Source organism: Ricinus communis, chromosome 2, assembly GCF_019578655.1.
Source record: "Ricinus communis isolate WT05 ecotype wild-type chromosome 2, ASM1957865v1, whole genome shotgun sequence".
NCBI lineage: Eukaryota > Viridiplantae > Streptophyta > Magnoliopsida > Malpighiales > Euphorbiaceae > Ricinus > Ricinus communis.
Genome location: NC_063257.1, coordinates 9,238,588 through 9,258,217, shown reverse-complemented (window position 1 = coordinate 9,258,217; position 19,630 = coordinate 9,238,588). Strand labels below are relative to the sequence as shown.

Below are 19,630 nucleotides of genomic sequence, written 5' to 3'. Positions count from 1 at the left end.
CTAAAACTCAATTGATGCTACTGTAAATGGCATTGTTTCCAGGGCGCAGCTTAAAATTTTAAAAAGTAAAATTTAAAATTAAAAATAAAAATAAGAAAATAATGATACATTAAATCAAATAAAGTTCATCTGAGAACAGTATTCTTTCAAAAATAAAAAGCTGCTACCTTGAATGAAATAAATTAGCAAAACAAGTGAGTAAAATTACTGTTTCCATTTCTGAAAGCTTTTCATTTCTTAATAACATGCTTTCATTTTAATATCAGTACATACAGTTGGTCTAGTTATTCTCATAGGAGGTTGCAAGCCAGAGCTTTCCTCCTATTTTTGCTGCTTGTAAAACTGTTAATCTTCAGAATTGCTTATCTATTCTGTTATGTCTGGCTATCTGCCCCCCACCCCAAATGGAACAGAGTAACCTATCTCAATTTACAATTTAAGAAAATAAGTTATAGCGCTAACTGCAACCACGTGATCAGAGGAAGGCATGCTTTATATAGAGCATCGGGCTCCAATGGAGAGTCAAGGCTGCAACGGAGACCCAGATGGCTTATACACGTGTGTTTCCCATTATCGTCTTCCTTACTGCATGTACAAATACCAAAAGGAGTATTCTTATTCTTTGAACCATTTTATGACCACATGAATACTCCTTGATTCACCAATAATCTCTGCAAGAACAAGAACCTTGCTTAAACCTGTGAAACCTCACTCGATCCCTCACAATAATTTCTCTATCATAAATCTTTGATATAAGCTTAATAACAATATGACAATCCCCACATATTCTTAGATTCTTAATCACTTGAATCGGCATCCCTTCACTAGTGCTAATCAAACCAAATGCCACAGCCAACTTCTCGCTATGATGGCACAGTGCATTCTCCTTCTCCTCCTCTCCAATATCATGCAACACAAAACTTGTCTCAGCCAAATATCCATACTCCTTAATCCTGAACCTAATCTCATCAAACTTGGCATAAATTTCCCTCCAACTTTCGTGATTCTTATCGCCATTGTAGAACTTATGTATTACACCTTTAACTTCAATGTGGCTAACCCCAGGCGCCTTTTTCACATCCCTATTCTTCATAGTTTCCCTCACCCTCCCCACATCATTCCACCTCTCCTTTGCTGCATATACATTTGATAACAAAACAAAATCACCATCGTGGTTAGATCCCATTTCCACCAGCTTCTGCGAAACAACTTCTGCCATTTCTACATTCCCATAAGTCCTACAAGCTCCAAGCAAAGTCTGCCAAAGTACCAAATCAGGCACGATTGGCATAGAATTGATAACATCATAAGCCTCTTGAAGCCGTCCAGCTCTGCCCAACAAATCAATAACGCTCCCATAGTGCTTAACATTAGGTATCACTCCACTCCTCTCCATTGAATTAAACAACCTGTAGCCTTCTTCTACTAACCCTGAATGGTTACACGCGCACAGTACTGCAAGATAAGATACTGCATCAGGGCTAACACCCTCTTGATGCATATACTTAAAAAGCTTGAGAGCTTTATCACCATCACCATGCATTGCAAAAGCCATTATCATTGTATTCCAAGTAACAAGACTTTTTCCACAACTCATACTTTCAAAAACCAAATATGCCTTATCAGCGAACCCACATTTTGCATACATATCAATTGCTGCATTACAAACTTGCACATTCATATCTAACTTCTGACTCCTTATATACTCATGAATCTTTTCACCTTCTTTAAAAGCACCCAATTGAGAACAAGCAGATAAAGCACCAAGAACAGTTATTTCATTAGGCTTAAACCCCAAAACCTCCATCCTTTTAAACAAACCCAACGCTTCGCTAGGTTTATTCCCTTGAGCAAACCCAGAAATCAAAGCATTCCACGAAGCAATATCTTTAACAATCATTTCATCAAACATTTTCTGTGCACTATCAAGATCGCCAGTTTTGGCATACAAATCCAACAGGGTAGTACCTAGCAAAGCATCAGCAACAAACCCCTTACGCACAATATGAGAATGCAACTGAGTAGACTCGGAAAAGGCTAAAACGCGAGCACAAGCTTTTAAAACAAAAGAGCAAGTCAATGCGTCTACTTTATAGGATCCACGGATCATGGTTTTGTACCATTTAAAGGAATCTATTGGGTCGGGGCTCTGGATCAGACCTCGTAGGACAGCGTTCCAGTCGTTTGTTGAAGGAGTGAGGATTTGGTAGAAAGCTTTGATGGCTACGGAGAGGTTATTGAGAGACAAGGCGAAGAATTCAAGGAGTTTTGAGCGGGAAGAGGAGATTTTGAATTGGAAATGGCCGGTGGTTATGAGATGGCACTGAATTTGCTCGGCATGGGACAGAGTTGTGCATTTTGGTAGTAGAGAGTCCAGCAAGGTGGCCATTCCATGATGGAGACTGAGCTGTTCGATCGTCCATTTTTAGTGAACTGCCGTAGAAGATCCTGTAGGAAACCAACGACAGGTCGTTTTTTGGAGAGAAAGTGAAACACTGAAACTAGGCCTGTGGATCTGTTCATAGGCCTGGGTATGTATCCAGTCTGAACATTTGTCGGGCTTGGATACTCTGATCCTGCATAAGTTCAGACTTAGCTTTGAAAAGCCTGAATAATTTTTTATATACAAAAAAGAAGAATAACAATAGTAATTATGTTATCTTCTTGGGTTTACTTTGGTCAAAATAATAGGTTTAAATAATTGAGTAAGGTCAAGCTCTAGTGAGGACCAAATTCTGAATCTTAATTAAGTCCATTTCAGAGTTTGAATATGCTATTTACCAAAACGAGAGCTGAAGAAATTTATAATTAGAGCTGTTTATGGTAAAGTTAAGACTTGTTAATGTGCTCAAATGGGAAGAACAGACCCTACTTCTCTTCTCTAATTCACCACCGTGTTGCCAAATATTTCAAACTTAAAAATGGCTCTTCAGGACAATGAGTGTTTCATTCCTGTTCCTTCTAACTCGCATAATGATGATGTCTAAATTATATGAAATGAGTAAGAAAAATATCTGCTACATTACATTGTGAGGATTGTTGAAACAGTCTGGAAAACCTCCTGGAATCTTGACAGTTGATTAAGATGGATGAGTTATTGAAAGTACGTGATCTATCTTTTTTAGGCTTAGACTAATCTTGCATAATTATCTAAAACTCCAGATATCATTGTAGGTAGTATCCGCAGTGGCACAGAATGTGGGAAAGGCCCCATCAACGGAGAAGGAAGAGGAATTACCATCTGCAGAGACTCAGGAACTTCACCCCACAGAACGTAGGGCAACTGGGTCTACAGATTAAGAAGATCAAGTGCAATGCTAACTGCAATCGCCATGATCAGAGGAAGACAATTCTATATAGAGAGAAGCAATGGAGAGTCAAGGCTGCAAATGATGCCCAGATAGTTTTTAAATTTGTGTTTCCTATTATCTTCTTCCCTACTGCATGTACATCAAAAAGGAACCTTCCTGTTCGAAGAACCATTTTAAGAATACATGAATATAGCTTGATTCACCAAAAATCTCTGCACGAACAAGTACCTTGCTTAAACCTGTGAAATCTTACCTGATCCCTTACAATAATTTCTCTATTATATATCTTTGATATAAGCTTAATAACCACATGACAATCCCCACATATTCTTGGATTCTTAATCACTTGAATGGGCATTCTTTCGCCAGTGCTAATCATACCAAAAGCCACAGCCAACTTCTCGCTGTGATGCCACAATACGTTCATTGTCTCAATCTTCTCTCCAATATCAGTCAAATATCCATACTCCTTAATCTTGAATCTGATCTCCCTCAATTTAGCATAAATTTTCCTCCAACTTTTGTGACTCTTATCACCATCATAGAATTTCCGTATTACACCTTTTTCTTCAATGTAGCTAACCCCAACCACCTTTTCCACATCCCTATTTGTCATAGTCTCCCTCAACCAATCCACACTAGTCCACCTCTCTTTTACTGGAAATGCATGGTCAGATCCCATTTCCACCAGCTTCCGCGAAACAAGTTCAGCAATTTCTGCATTCCCACAAGTCCTACAAGCTCGGAGCAATGTCTGCCAAATTACCAAATCAGGCACCATTGGCATAGAATTGATAACATCATAAGCCTCCCGAACCCGTCCAGCTTGGCCTAACAAATCAACAACACTCCCATAATGCTTGATACTAGGTATCACTCCACTACTCTCCATTGAATTAAACAACCTATAACCTTCTTCTACTGACCCCGAATAGTTACACGCGCACAGTACTGCCAAATAAGACTTTGCGTCAGGGATAAGACCCTCTTGACCCATATGCTTAAAAAGCCCAAGAGCTTTAACACCATCACCATGCATTGCAAAGGCCATTACCATTGTATTCCAATTAACAAGAGTCTTATTAGGACCCAGACTCTCAAAAACCAAATATGCCTTATCAGCGGAACCACATTTCGCATACATGTCAATCAATGCATTACAAACTCTCACATTCAAGTCTAACTTCTGATTCTTTATAAACTCGTGAATCTTTTCACCTTCTTTAGAAGCACCCAATTGAGAACAAGCACATAAAGCAGCAAGAAGAGTAGTTTCATCAGGCTTAAGCCCCAAAACCTCCATTCTTTTAAACAAACCCAATGCTTCACTAGGCTTATTTCCTTGAGCAAACCCAAAAATCAAAGCAGTCCACGACGCAGTAACTTTCACAAGCATCTCATCAAACACCTTCTGTGCACTATCAAGATTGCCAATTTTAGCATACAAATCCAGCAAAGTGGTACCCAACAAAGCATCAGCAGCAAACCCTTTACGCACGGTATGGGAGTGCAACTGGGTAGACTCAGAACAAGCTAAAGCGCGAGCACAAGCTTTTAAAACGAAAGTGCAAGTCAATGCGTCTACTTTATATAATCCACGGATCATGTTCCTGTACCATCTAAAGGAATCTATTGGGTGGGTGCTTTGGATCAGGGCACGTAGGATAGCATTCCAGTCGGCTGTTGAAGGAGTAACGATTTGGTAGAAAGTTTTGATGGCTACCGAGAGGTTGTTAAGAGACAAGGCGTAAAGTTGGAGGAGTTTTGAGCGGGAAGGAGAGATTTTGAATCGGAAGTGGCCGGTGGTTACGAGATGGGAGTGGTGTTGCTTGGCGTGGGAAAGACTTCTGCATTTGGGTAGTAGAGTGGTCATTCCATGATATGGAGATTGGTCTATTCAATCATTTTCAAATGAATATGCCTGGAAGATCCTGTTAATAAAAAGATGACAGGCCGTTTTCAAAGGAAAAAATAGGCTTATACATCACACACAGGCTTCATCTCTCCAATCGGTATTATTGGAATGCTAATATGGAATGGAGAACTCCAGATGCAATATGTAAAATGTTTGCCTTCATTAATGTGTTCGTTTAGATTAGAAAGCTTCAAATTCTGTCAGCATATATATACTTTTATTTTTATATCTCGTTTAGATTTTGTGAGAAAATTCTAAGCTCATTCTAATAAAACTTAGCCAAAAACAATTTCCAGGTTCTTGGATTTTCCAGTTTAATTTTTATTGAGTCTCAAGGGTAAACACTAGAGAGCAAAATTTAATTCCAACTTAATAGTAAATTCATACAGAGACTAGAACCTAGCAGCTCAGGTATATAATAATCTAACTCCATATCAGTTCAATGCCACCGGCTAACCGAATCTGAATCTGAAGCCAACCGAGAAATTTAACAGAATTGCAGGTGCAAAAACAAAGTTTAAATGTTAAACTATTTTAACCCAATGATTTGCTTGTACTATCTAAGGTCTAATTAAAAGCAAAGAGTTCTATTCTTTTGAATAGAATAAAGAAATAAGAAAGGCTGCCGATGGATTCGCAATCAACAAATGAACGGCAAGTCGTTCTGGTAGATAATGCAGCAATACAATAAACTGAAAACGGGTTCAAATGATGTTGTCTTCACAAGAAAAACACAAACGGCTTGCTCTCCTGTGCAAAAGGAACTGCCTTAGTTTACTATGAAAAGACAAGCTTTGCACAAGATCCCAACTAAAGGAGCAAAAGGTAAAGAGATAAAAATAAAAAATAAAAAAAATCTACAGATATCCTCCAGCAATCACACCGTTGTGCAAATTTCTAGGACAAATGCTATGTATTTTCAGTTGCCATCATCCTTTGATCATCAGATACTTGGCAGTCTCATCACAACTTCAGATGGGGGTCGCAGAGTGCAAACCATCTCTTTTGTCTTGCCGAAATAAACCTGCAATAGGGTTCTAATTGGTAAGACACCAATTAATTCACGACACTATGAAGACAGTGTTGCAAGGCCCCACTTGGTTACTGTAACTGCAAACTACTTTTTTCCTTAATAAAATTTACAAGAAATATATATAGGGGAGCAGGAATTAAAGGAATTGAAGATTTGAGGTCATACACTACAAGGTAGATGCTGGATCACTGGGGTCATAAAAATTTGTTGCATGCGTTGAAAAATTACAAGCTATAGAAATTATGGTTGAAGCCACATACCTGATCTAGTGAGTTCCTGAGCTTACCCTCCATTTCTTCTATCATCCCTCCCATGTTACAAAGATGGCCATCTGCAACTGAGAGGTCCCTGTTCATCTACAAAAGAGAAAAATGGGAAATCAACCAATGAAGGAACAGATATCCACATCCACCACCAAATGTCAGGATAGCTCTTTTTTGTATTTTGTGACTTCAGGATATAAATGGATGTCAACTTGCTACTCTACTACAAACGTCACTATGGATATCATGCATAAAAGGGGAACATAAGGTCAAGACTCCCAAGTTTCCTCATCCGATGCTACTGACAATTAGGATATTAGCAAATACAACTTGAAATAAGAAAATGATTCTGTCTTCATGAACAAAAGGAAACATATCATGACCTAAGAAGCATGAATACTCCACAAGGGCTGGAGTGTCCATGTCGAACACAAATACAGATATGACATGTGTTCTACAAGTGTCTGACACGCATCTATACGCGTTATAATATTTTCTTATTTCCAAATCCGATATGGTGAGAACACATTTTGGGTCAAATTTGTAATTTTCAAAATCATTTCCCCAAATTTGTAGAAAGTTGGACAATTAAATCTAATTATCATATCATTTTTACAATTTTTAGAAACATTAAGAGAATGCATGGCACAAATAAATTAAATTTTTTATTTTAAAATAATATAAGAGAGATTATTGAAAAATAAATAAAATTATATTTGTATGAAGTGTTACTCTTTTATTAATTAAATTTGAATAACTTGAATAAGTATATATGTTGTTTTTCTAGATAATAAATATAATATTATATATATTAACTAATACATCCCTTTGTGTTGTATTCTAAATTCTTTAAAGTAGCCATGTCAACGTATCCGCGTTGTATCGTTTGTGCATCATAGATCATGACCTGAGTCATTAGTAACTAAAAGAATAAACTCTATGGAAAACCTGTTGATGTCTAGTACAAAGATATTAAAAAAAATCACAGATCTATAAGGGGCTTATGTTCACTAGTTTTCACACTCCAGAGACATAATATTTCTTTATTTTCTCAAAAAGAAAAAAGCAGGATAGACATTTCCTAAACTTGACTTCTTTTGAACTTCTCAAAAAGAATTAAAATTTGCACTCACAAGAATAATTGGGTATTTAATGATCACGACAAGGGGGCATTTCTAAGGGGAAAAATAAATCTTCTTTGCAAGTTGATGATCAAAAAGAAGATTTTTATTATGCAATTATACTTAATTGATTGTTTTTTCTCAACACTAAAATTGAAATTGTTCCTCTAAATTGAGGGGTGGATAAGAAGATATTTAATATACCTGTCTTCTAATAGACCCTGAGAGATTGAATGTGCCAGATGACTCATCATTTGTGGTCAAAGACAACATAACAGTACTGGTCAAACAATAATGGGCTGTTCCTTCCTCTTCTGGTCCCACCTAATCCCAAAATGAAGTTGCAGAAACAGTAGAATAATGAGCAATACACATGTTGGATATAAATAAAATTGGCAACAAAGACACAACAAGGGAGAAAGTGGAGACTTAAAGCTCATAAATAATGCAGCTTGCAGTTCCTGGCAGGAGCTTACTTGAATGACATGAATGGCATCCCATGCTCCCTCCTGCAGATAACCCCTTCTGCCCTGCCCTGTCTTTGAGCCATCTTAATCCGCAGAAGGTCACAACAATCCAATCAGAGCTATGAAACTTGATAAATTTAGGGTCAAAAGCAAAGTTTGAAAATGCTCACCTTTCTTTACCAAAAAACAGCCAACAAAACCTTCATTATCATCTTCCCACATGTAAACAGATGAGATGCCGCCTTCATAATACCTACCAGCTTATTAGTTGATCAGACTGCTAAACCTTTGGAAAGCATAAATTAACAATAATGACAAAAAGAAAACCTTTACTAGGGAAAGAAGTATTCATTTGAAAAACAGTTGATAATAAGTGCATAAAACTCATTTTTTTCTATTCCAAGATCATACAAAGAAGCTAACAATAGGCACTAGCAGAAAAGGATATGTTAATACTTTTTTTTTTCTACACTAAAATCATCACATAAACTATTGTGATTCACTTGAAATCTTAAAATAAAAAAAAAGAAATAAAGAAAAGGAATAACAAAAGAACAAAGTCAATTGGAAAAAGGATAATTCCTAGCAATTTTTCTCTACCAAAAACTACTACTGGGAAAAGAGAAAAGAAAAATACTCAAAGACGAGGTAAGTAAAGGACCTCACTGGTCACGATAGATGGCAAAGACTTCATTTGCTTCAATTTCAAGTTTCCTCAGCTCTGCAGATGGACAAAGTGCATCTTCCAGTGGTGGATAATATTTATTTGACCAAGGTGATCTATGACAAAAAAGTAAAACCAATCACAAACGACGGCCAGCTTATATTCGAAAACCATGGACATATACACAGGGACAAGAGCACATGCATGCACATAAACAAAATCAACATCCTAGGAAATAAACTGAATTATGGCCCTAAACAGTAGAAACACATTAGCCATGCAATCCAACAGAGCTTAGGGAAGTACTTTACAAGTATAATTACATAGCAACAACACGAACTCAAGAATTTCAATATATATACACATGAAATACAGCAATAAAGCATGTATATGCATAAAGAAAGACATGAGCTTATGTGAAATGCAACGAGTAGAACATAACAGTAATGCTATTTCAACTAAAATCAGCTCTCAAGAATCAGTACAATTCGACTACCGCTTAAACATAGTAAATTAATAATCTATGGTGCTACCATAATCACACACGCACAAAAAAAAAAAAAAGAAGAATTTACCTGTAAGAATCTGCATCTCTGTTGTATTCGCACAGTATGAATTCCTTTCCAGAATCTAAATCGCATAAGACCTGCTTGCTCAATTTAAATAAAAGAAATTACAACCTGAAGAGAAATCTTTGACAGTACCGAAAATTAATATCAAAAGACAATAAATTACGATTTCTATCCACTCTACAGACTCTTCTAGTTTCAAAAAAGAAATATTTAAAAACAAAAAACAAAAACCATATTTAAAACGGTGTAAAATAAATTATCTGTCAACAGAATTTATGGAAGAAACAAAACTAGTTAATAAGAATAGCTTGGTTAAGAGTAATTATGTCCACAAGTTAGATCCAAAAAAATTCGATCTCTAATTTTACAATATTCATGGCATATATAAATAGGTTTCAGTTCTTTTAGTTAACACATTATTGTATAATTTTTTTTGGTGAAATGCACCAAAACCCTAACAAAACAAAATTTTGAAAATACGAAAATGAAAAGGGAAACGCAGACCAATTCCTCAGTAAATTAACCAAACATACAGCACTTGCCAATTGAGAATTTTTAATTTTTACAAAAAAAAGAAAAGAAAGAAAAAGGAAAAGAAGAAACCTGGAGAGGTTGATCAACTTGAGAAAGGAGATCGGAGGAGTGGTGAGGGAGAAGGCTAAGGAGAGCGGAGAGTGCAGTTTCCGATTGCTTCGGGTGTATTCTCCTCATTAATCCCATTGCTGCTTCCATTTCTGTTTTCTATTTTAAAATAACTTCAAAAATGGAACGAAAAACAAAAACGAGGAATTTGAATTCTGTTGTTAAAACTGGGGAATTTTAACTACAAAAAGAAAAAGAAAAACAATAAAATTAAAGAGGAGGAAAGAGGCGCGTTGTTTGATCCGAGTTTCCCTCGCGGGAACCAATTCTACTGTATATATTAATGAATTGAAAGTTGAAACCCACTCTCCCTCTTTCTCCTTTCCATTTTCTAGTTTTCGCGGTCCATATTTCCTAGAGCTGCCACACTATTATTTTATTTATTTTTTCTTATTGAAATTATCTCATTTATCTTCTCATTAAAAGAAAAAATCGTTTACATCCTTTTCTTTAAAAAGATAAAAATAAAAAAATTCGTTACGTTAATAAGATTGTGGAATTTGTTTGGTTTAAATTGAAATGGAACGTTTTATTTACAAAAAAAAAAAAAAAATTTCTATGACGACCGAATATTAATAAATATAAAATAATTTTAATCATAATGAAAGAAAAATTTATAAACTTAAGAATTCTATCAAATTTTATAACATTTAATCTGAATTCCAAATTTTTAGCAATTAAGTTGTTTAAAATCTGATTTCGAAAGAGAAGTTCTTTAAAATTTTAAAATATTTAATATAAATATAAATTTTTTTATTTATAAAGAAATAAAATATAAATTACAGCAATTTTTATAGAAAAACTCATGAAGTTGATACACTCTTAAGAAGAGAATAAAAAAAACAAAAACTGAAATTCATTTTAAATAGTTCAGGAAATTAAAAAATAATATCAGGTTATTATAAGGACTACAGGGTTTCTCCAATAATAGGATAGGTCTTGATCATTATGGCTTGATGTGTCAAATATCCTTTTATGCACTCTGCAGTGCTTTTCTTCTTCTTTCTTTCTTTCTTTCTTTTTTATTGTTTTTAAATTTTTTCAAATATCCCCTTTCTTGGTGGGTCATCATGGTGTATCAGAATAATCAATTAAAATTGAAGATAATTTGAATAAGGTGTGCCTGCAGGTGGGAGTGGTTATGACTTGTGGTGGACCTTCAGGTGCATGTTACCAAAGGGACCTTTCTTTCTACCTCCCACCTTCTTACCCAACCCCAAGTTGTGCTGCCAGCCAGCCACTCACTAGTTGGCTTCAAGTCTCATCAACAATTAAATTAAATTGAATATTTCATTCAAGTTTTCTAAGTGTTACTGAAATGATTTCATCATTAGGCCCGCCCACATAGTTTTTAAATACAGTTTTCTTTTAATATATAAGTGTTAGCAGTTAAGAAAATCTTTGCTTGTACGTAGCCATCTTGGAAATGGGTACCTTAAACCTAATTAGGTGTCACTCAGAGTAGCAATCATTAATCTAGGCCATATTATCTAATCAGAAGCTTACTCTATATGAACTGGTTTTGAGTGAATAAATCCAGACACTAAACTTTATAACTTTACTATGATCAATTAGTGATACAAAGGTTTTTCAAAGTTTTTAAAAGTTATGTATAAAGTTTTGAAACCTCAAACCCTTATTTGGAAAGGAAGTATTTTTCAGGTACTAAGACTTTTTAAAGTTTTAAAGTTTTCGAGAACCTTCAAAACCTTCTAAATCTCAACCCAAATCAGTGGTTTGAAGAAATTATAATTTAAGAAACTCTATATTACCTTTCAAAACCTTCATTTACTATCAATTCTTCCTAAACAAATAAATTAAAAACTCTACCTGACCTCCATTTACTTTATAAAATTCTACCTTATCTTATCTCATTTTTTCCAAATACAGTGTCAAGCTCAAAGCCTACGTCAGTCCAATAATAATAATAATAATAATAATTAAAATAAAAGAGTCGAACAACTGTTGAAGGGGAAGAACCTGCTAATGTGCAAGCACTTTTTAACTTCACCCTTTTGGGCTACAAAGTGCACCACTCATTCTTCATGAATATCTGGATGTGAGAGCGATGGGAAATTTGTTTCCTTCTTTTGCCAGCAACAAACAGTTTTCATACACATTGCGGACATTGTTAACATTGCCGGCATTGTCTTCTTTCCCACCATTAGCCAGCAGGATATCACTGTAACTATGTGAATGGTACGAGTGAGTCCATGGCAAATTACTGGACCAACTAAATATTAAGCAGCTACCCAGTTGTAAATATGAAAGTTTGTAGGTGTAACCGTGAGTCCATGAAGAAACATTGATAAAGAAGTGCATGCGTAAATGAATAATACACTGTCAGCAAACAAATAACGAAAAAAAAAAAAAATTCGTGTAGCCAATCAGACAGCTTGTCCAGAAATATAAAGATACTATCATAGAACAAAACCTGTATTGATAAATTAATGCAGCAAAACTTCCATATGTCAACCAGTTAAACTCCAATTGATAAGTCAACAGGCTCTTGACTTCATATTTTCCAGTTTAAGGCGACGTTCTTCGTACGATGCTGGTACAAGTTCAAGCATCAACAAGTTAAGCAGAAGCCTCAATGCTCAGATAATGAAGATTGGACAGAACAGAAATTATATCAGTTGATTCTCATGACATACAAGCCTATTACCAGTAGATATCAAGTTTAATCTCTTTCCCACTCTCTCAGAGAACAGCAATTAACCTATTGCCTATGAGCCAAATTATAGGACAAAAAGAAATTTCTTTTCACAAAAAATCTAAAGAAGAATTAATTCCTGTATAACCTCTGCTTTCTTTGAAAGAAATACTCCCCTCCAATGCCTACTATAGATCAGTTCAATTTGGGTTGGTTGCATGTAAAACTAAAAAATAAAAATTACCCGCTGTTGTGCTTCAAGAATAGATGATAACCTTTCAATTACCCAAAACTATTATAAAATTAGACAGAATATATAGAAACCACACCATCAAGAACTCCAACATCAAGAATCCAAATACTTCATATGGTGATAAATCCAATTAAGATGGCAGCCATTTATTAAGTAAATCAATCATATTTAGTATTTGGACTTACGCTCAGTTGGCCTCAACATCAGAGGAACATGGGAAGCTTTCTTTTCGCAAGTTCCATTATTTGACAAGCTCCTACCTGAAAAGTCAGAAAAGGTAACACTAATTTGCAAAAGCAAATAGCTAATTAAATGATTCCCAAAGGAGATGCGTAAAAGAATCCTCTTCTGACCATTTGATAATGGCAAACAGCTGAATATAGCCTCATGAAAGATAGCAGCTTGAAGTTGGTATAGTCGACACTCATTCTCCAAGTGAGTACGCAGAGCTTTCCCAGCATCTGCCAGGCAAGAATTTTAGAATTACTTGATTGCAATTGAAATTGACAATAAATTCAGCTAGTTGTGAGAAATTAAGGACATGAACTTATAGGTGACTTGTTTGAACTTCAAAAAGCTATCAGTACAATAAAATTCCAGCATTGAGCTCCATAGAACTTCACCATGTTGATTTTCATTATATGTGCTCCACCTCTTCCCAGTTATTGTCCCACTGAACTGAAGTGGGGTGATAGGAAAGAGAATTTGCAGACAATCTTATGATTCAGTTTTTATGTATAAATTGAATATTATTGAGACTCAAACTTGTACCTTGGTTGGTTTTAGCCATAGCACCAAACAACGGCCCTAATTTTTTAATGTCAACAGTCAATATTCAGAAAAACAATCATCCACATTATAACATGGGCAAGTACTATGTTCCCTCCAAAACAGTACCATTTCATACACATGGGGATAATATCTGATGAAATGGCATATTGCAGTCTAAATTTTCACACAGGAAAGGAGATTTATAAATCCACATGGTGAAGTTACAAGTTATATCCTAACCACAGAACAAACCAACGAAGAATAAAAAATTAAAGCATTTGGTAAACATTAGACAAATGAGATATTTAATTTACTGGTCATGTCTCTAGTACCTGTTGAACATGTAAACTGAAGGCCTTCAAAATCACAGGAGTGAAGAACCAATGGAATTTCTGGAGCCATGGGATACTGGGGTTTCCTTGGTGTCCTGACAGTATCCAATAATACATCTATCACCTGTGGATTGAGAAATTAAAACGAGTTCCTAGTATGTCATACAATCAATTCATTCTGAAGAAGTGGAACATTGTGCATTGTTAGCCACGCTGAAGCCACCTTAATAATGCATTTTGTGGAGTTTGTAAGCCAATTCTTAACAACATTTTTCTAAATCTCCTAAAATGAAAACATTCAAATAAAAGAATGTTCTTTACATTTATGAACAAGAGTGACAAGCAGATGCTATCATCAGGATCTTAATTAGTAAAAATAGTTATGCACCCAATCAGAAGTATCTAGGCTGTCCAAGTGAGATGCAAAAGAGAGTAGTAATTTATTTAGGGAATATACCCTTAATTTTCTGGTTATTCAGCTTATTTAGGGGAAGTAGTGTCTTTAATGTAAAGTAATTACAGTGGGGTGGTTTCTTTGTCATAGTTATGTAGTTATTTTCTAGTTTATTGACGTAGTAAGTGGAAGTTCCCTAACGCAAGACCAAGGAGAATTTCAGAGAAATGTTTGAGATCCTAAAACTCAAGAGATAGAATGGTTTCTAATGAGCCCTCAATTTGAGATCAAACGGTTCTCTCCTAATGAGCCCTTATTATCCTGTAATACTGAGTTGAAATGACCCTATATCTAAATGTCAATCATGGGACCATATCATTCTGGCTCACCTAGAGATCATCATGATTGCTATTGTACAGTAACAAGCAGGGAGTGTTGCCTCCAAATGATCCCACCTGAAAATTATGATAAAAGAGCTATCATGTTTGTAAGAAATTCTGTATATGGTGGGAGAATAACAAGACTATAAGGAGGATTTTGAAAACAAGTTTTCAACTAAGTTCGTGAAGATTGAGTCAATGCATTCATGTATTCATATGAGTTCAAGCTTTAAGTATTTATGCAGACATGCATTTCATGGTATTGTTTATCAGTATTTAGTCCTTAGCTATTCTACATGTACTCATGGTGTCTCAGATGTTATATATAGTAGTTATTGAAGGACATTTTATCCAAAGAAACATAAACAAGATGCTATATGCCATACTTATATGTGCCTACTTCCATTCATAAACAGTTCAACATAAAACCACAGTTGCACAAGGACATCTGATACGCACATCAGGGGATTCAAGACCTTGTCCGATCATAAATAGCACAGCAACCATACACCGGACTTGGTGCCACAGGAAAGCACTACCTCTAATTTTTATTGCAAAAAGTTGATTGCCTTCATACCTGTTGATAGAACAAAACCCAAGTTGCATAAATTTCAACAAGCTGAATAAAGCTCAAGTTGCAAGTTGAAGAAAACAGATGCAGTTTCTTGTAATGCATGGGAATTCAAACTGATTCAAATAGGTTCGTTATTTAGTTCCATATCATGCACACTTAGATTTCTCCATCGAACCAAACCATCACAAGTGCCACTATACAGCACCAATTACTTAATCCTGAGTCTGAGAAACAATCATATTGTTTACAGTTTGAAGATTGCTGTACACTTCGTTCCCTTTTGTTTTTCTCATTTGCTTAATGCTTTTCTTGCTCTTCCAACTTTTGATTGCCAAGTATGAAATTGAAGATGTATACAACCAATAAACCACTTCAGGCCTTAAAAGAAAAGACAAGGAAACATGATAAACATGTTGGAGTAAAAGCCATATTCTTTTTCATACATGAACCCAAAGCCTCATATTTGTATAAGATGTGATCAGGGCCCACACCATTCAAGTACAAGGCTCATGCCCACCCAATGGCAACAAAGTAGACAAGAGAATAAACTAATTGTGATACCTCTCATGGCAAGGAGAAATTTCAAATGAGGTTATATTCCGCCTATAGTTGTGAACGTTCATTGCATCCATCTTACAAAAGTTTCTGAAGTCGTGCTCCCCAATGAATTTCTTACCTGCACTCTCCATAGCCTGGCGAAACACATGACGGAAGGAGTTATTGGCTCTGTTGCAACATATGGAGCAGCATAATGATAGATTAATTAAATGTTGTCATAAATTTTATGCGAAGAAAAGAGATGCATACCAAGAGATTCAAATTGTCACCCCGAAAGAAATACTTATACTCCCTACTTAGACAGCTAAACCTGCATCATGATCGAAACAGCAATTATGCTAACCCGCGAGAAGCAAACCAGAAAACTTAAAAGTAACACTCTAATGAGCCATATAGGAGAACCTTGCACTAAAATCATTTGGAACAGGACACCAGCCAATAATTCGAATATCATTTGGAAGGACTCGATTCAATACTCTCACGTAATCAATTTCTCCTTCTGAAAAGGAAAAGAGAGAAAAAAATAATATTTAAAAGAGGACAGCAATTAGGCGAGTTAAGTTCAAGAATTTGAATTAATTCATATCATGTTTAATTTGAGAAAATGCATTAACAAAACTTAATTGATACAAAATGAATGTCATATGAATTACAGATCTACCCTAGTGGGGCCCCCTTCTCCTTCACATATAAATTCATGCTTCCTTCTCTCAAAAAAATTAATAGCTAGAACAGTATATTAGTTGAGTTGAACACAGGCTTCTTTTGAGGCGCTTCAGTCAAGATTGAGCTTAATATCGAGCTCAAATATTGTTCAGGAGTGGTCCTTTAGTTTTTCAAATGAGCTCAAGTTTGTACAAGAATGTTTCTAGCAAAAGAGCATTGACTAATTTATATACTATTTGATTATGTTTCTTCTAAAATTATTTATATGGAAGATGAAAACAAAGCATTAATCCTAATAACGTTAATAATTTCATATATATAGTCATGCCAAAATATAACTCCAGTTGTCCTGAGTGCTCAATCCGCATTCAAATATGTATATTCGAGTTTCTTCATTGCACTAGAGTAACTCGACAAACCCAAATGAAAACTTAATGAACTGAACTCCAGCTCAAAGTGAGAAGCTTGACTCATTTTTGAAACCTATTGAAAGCCACCAGAGGCACAATATTTATGAATCCATGATACTTTTTCTTTTTACTATTTTTACTTGACAGATTCTCACAAGTTTGAGAGAGAGAGAGAGAGAGAGAGAGAGAGAGAGAGCAGCGTCAGAAGAAAAATTAGTTATTCTTTAGTTGTATAGTCTTCCAGTGGTTAATAACTTCACAGCAAACATGCAGCAATTATCAGATATAAAGGCATTTGCATTAATCTGCTGTCTCATATTTTGTTTCTTTTATAACCTATCTATGGTTTATAGATCGCTTAACACAAAAAAGGATTTCAAGCTATTAAACCAAACTTTTCCATAAAAAATGATGCATTATTTACTAGATATGAATGTATAAATTTACTGGTTTAATAAAGGGCTTAATTATCATTGAATGAGTAGAAAAATAGAAATGCAAAGTTAACAGGAGAGGCATAACGAATAACCAAAGCTCAGAAATGTCTCTAAAAGGATAATGCTGCTAACCACTATGTTTCTGGGAAGCAGTTTCCCCAAAAACTTTGCCGATTTCATCAATGTCCTTGACTTTGGATCGTAACAATAAAGCAATCACCTGCATTAAACATTTTTCATGCACTCAATTTTCAATCTTGTTCTTTTCTGTTATGGGGTTATAAATTATGATCTCCATCTAACTATGCCAAGTTGAAGTGGAAGAACATATTTACAAAACTAAAGAAGTATGTTAAAAAGTTTCTCTTCCCCTGAAGAAAGGTTTGCAACCATTCTGTTGCATGCAATTGTTATTTCAAGCCAATGGTTTACTTAAAAGCGCAATGATAGATAACTTTGGCCAACATGTGAATTTGTTCTTATTGGTCTAACATCCTCAACAATGGCTTAGAGCAGCTCAAGTAATTTGTAAGAACACCTTCTTATTTCACACCTTGTTATTTTTCTAATGCAAAAAGTTTCAACCAATGGAGCAAACCTAATCCACAATCATACTTACTTGCCCAACAGCAGAAACTCCTTTATCTGTTCTACCACATCGTGAATACTGTATCTCCTTCTTGTCACCAATTAAAAGCCTTGTCCTTTCAAGAGCTTTGAAAATCTCAGACTGCAAGAAAACTCAAATTACACAATATTGTTTATAACAATTCTGATTCAACTATGAATCGAGTAACATCTGCTAAAATATAAAAAGGAAAAAAAGAAAAGAAAAGAGGATTACACCAACTAAGGTTATCTACTATATATTTCTGGTTTTTTATAGAATTTGGATGTACTGAACAAGCAATGTAACTCCAAGGACCTACAATTAGAAAAGGAGGAGATAAAATGTCAAACCTCAACAGTCGGATCCATTTGTCCCTCTGAAGAAAAGCCATAAAACCTGTAATACAACACATTACATCCCCCCAAAGAGAAAAAGAAAAAGATGGAATTCCAATTAATGCTAAAGTTTAAACATCCAATTGTTAAAAAGCAACAGTAGGATACTATGGGTAAATGAATATAGATAAGAAAGTTTTCTCAGCTAGTAAAGCCAAATCACCTTTGACCAAAATACATGACTTTTAGAGCAACATATCTTTTCAAATGGTGATTCATTATCGTTGTGGCATGACCTGCACAAAAAGCACTAGCACATTTATGGAAAAAGAGAAAAACTTTGCATAAATGAAACGCATGCAATCAAGCACATATAATTAAGGTTCTTATCACTAAAATATAGACTAACCTGAATTTTTCTCTATTGTTTTCTTCTTAATATTCTTAATGTTATGCTCTCCAGTAGATACATTAAGCTTCTCCTCTGCCTGCATCACAAATTATATGATATTAATAACTGTAAACTGAAATAATAGCATAAAAATCAAATTATATAGAACATAAATAACAATTACAAAAGACCTGATTGCATCGACAATTTGCGAGTGTAGAAGATAATTTAGCGTTCTCAGCTTCCAATTCCTGGTTAAAGGTGCATCATCCAAATTAGTAAAGAAAAACCACACACATACAGAGACTCACAAAAAAGAAAAACTGTTAGCTACATTAAATAGAGTACCTTGACTTTGCTTTTGAGAGAAGCAATTTGAGATTTTAACTTGATTATAACTTCTTCTTCTTCTTCTTCTTCTTCTTCCTCTCTTGAGTTTGTTTGGTCGATTATTGTTGTGTTTAATTGCACCGCCATTTTGGTCGGGGAAGAAGACGAGCGAGTAGCGATTCTGCAGCGAATCTAGTCTGATTAGTAGTTACTGGTTACTACATACGACAGCGTTTTATTTCAGAAAATATTTTGTATTTTTAGAGATGAAAGAGAAGTCAGTTTAATTTTTTGAATAATATATTTTTTTTTTGAAGAAACGTATTTTTTTCTTATTAATTATGAATTCGTCTTTGGGAAATATTTAGATTCAATAATTAAATATATGTTCTTTTTTCTATACATAATTAAATATATGTTCTATTTCTATTAATGGGTAAATACGTTTTCATATTTTGAAAAGTGAGAATAAAATGATATATTATAACAAAGTGAAAAAATAAAAAACAAATTACTTTAATAGTGATGTTTATTCAAAAATTAAT

General features: G+C 34.8%; 4 protein-coding genes across 4 annotated transcripts; all 4 read right to left on the bottom strand.

Annotated features, from left to right (window-relative positions):
• Window positions 1-195: 195 nt before the first annotated feature.
• On the bottom strand, window positions 196-2,648 carry LOC8281413 (pentatricopeptide repeat-containing protein At1g34160). Its single transcript, XM_015724139.3, has one exon. It carries the CDS (start codon window positions 2,387-2,389, stop codon window positions 659-661), a length of 1,731 nt encoding a protein of 576 aa, XP_015579625.1. The 5' UTR covers window positions 2,390-2,648; the 3' UTR covers window positions 196-658.
• Window positions 2,649-3,050: 402 nt separating this feature from the next.
• LOC8281412 (pentatricopeptide repeat-containing protein At1g34160) lies at window positions 3,051-5,745 on the bottom strand. Its single transcript, XM_015724140.3, has one exon. It carries the CDS (start codon window positions 5,182-5,184, stop codon window positions 3,511-3,513), a length of 1,674 nt encoding a protein of 557 aa, XP_015579626.1. The 5' UTR covers window positions 5,185-5,745; the 3' UTR covers window positions 3,051-3,510.
• A 146-nt stretch (window positions 5,746-5,891) lies between these two features.
• On the bottom strand, window positions 5,892-10,369 carry LOC8281411 (probable F-actin-capping protein subunit beta). Its single transcript, XM_002527064.4, has 8 exons — window positions 9,950-10,369; window positions 9,350-9,420; window positions 8,777-8,890; window positions 8,281-8,363; window positions 8,120-8,193; window positions 7,848-7,967; window positions 6,520-6,615; window positions 5,892-6,250 (listed from the first exon to the last, which is right to left on the bottom strand). The coding sequence occupies exons 1-8, from the start codon at window positions 10,076-10,078 to the stop codon at window positions 6,170-6,172; spliced, it is 768 nt and encodes a 255-aa protein (XP_002527110.1). The 5' UTR covers window positions 10,079-10,369; the 3' UTR covers window positions 5,892-6,169.
• Window positions 10,370-12,222: 1,853 nt separating this feature from the next.
• On the bottom strand, window positions 12,223-19,467 carry LOC8281410 (tRNA pseudouridine(38/39) synthase). Its single transcript, XM_002527063.4, has 15 exons — window positions 19,104-19,467; window positions 18,947-19,006; window positions 18,774-18,852; window positions 18,588-18,660; window positions 18,380-18,425; window positions 18,039-18,149; window positions 17,552-17,639; window positions 16,309-16,405; window positions 16,156-16,216; window positions 15,910-16,040; window positions 15,234-15,351; window positions 14,001-14,124; window positions 13,251-13,358; window positions 13,083-13,157; window positions 12,223-12,542 (listed from the first exon to the last, which is right to left on the bottom strand). Exons 1-15 carry the CDS (start codon window positions 19,230-19,232, stop codon window positions 12,487-12,489), a joined length of 1,356 nt encoding a protein of 451 aa, XP_002527109.2. The 5' UTR covers window positions 19,233-19,467; the 3' UTR covers window positions 12,223-12,486.
• Window positions 19,468-19,630: the final 163 nt, after the last annotated feature.

Bases quoted from the DNA above. Each gene is read 5' to 3' on its own strand.
- LOC8281413 (XM_015724139.3), bottom strand. From the start codon at position 2,389: ATGGCCACCTTGCTGGACTCTCTACTACCAAAATGCACAACTCTGTCC.
- LOC8281412 (XM_015724140.3), bottom strand. From the start codon at position 5,184: ATGACCACTCTACTACCCAAATGCAGAAGTCTTTCCCACGCCAAGCAA.
- LOC8281411 (XM_002527064.4), bottom strand. From the start codon at position 10,078: ATGGAAGCAGCAATGGGATTAATGAGGAGAATACACCCGAAGCAATCG. The intron at 8,891-9,349 runs GTAAATTCTTCT...TTTTTGTCATAG, and splicing joins AGAGATGCAGATTCTTACAG to ATCACCTTGGTCAAATAAAT. The intron at 7,968-8,119 runs GTAAGCTCCTGC...TTTTGGGATTAG, and splicing joins ATGCCATTCATGTCATTCAA to GTGGGACCAGAAGAGGAAGG.
- LOC8281410 (XM_002527063.4), bottom strand. From the start codon at position 19,232: ATGGCGGTGCAATTAAACACAACAATAATCGACCAAACAAACTCAAGA. The intron at 18,853-18,946 runs GTCTTTTGTAAT...TTTGTGATGCAG, and splicing joins CAAATTGTCGATGCAATCAG to GCAGAGGAGAAGCTTAATGT. The intron at 16,406-17,551 runs GTTAGCAGCATT...TTTCCTTTTCAG, and splicing joins TGCTTCCCAGAAACATAGTG to AAGGAGAAATTGATTACGTG.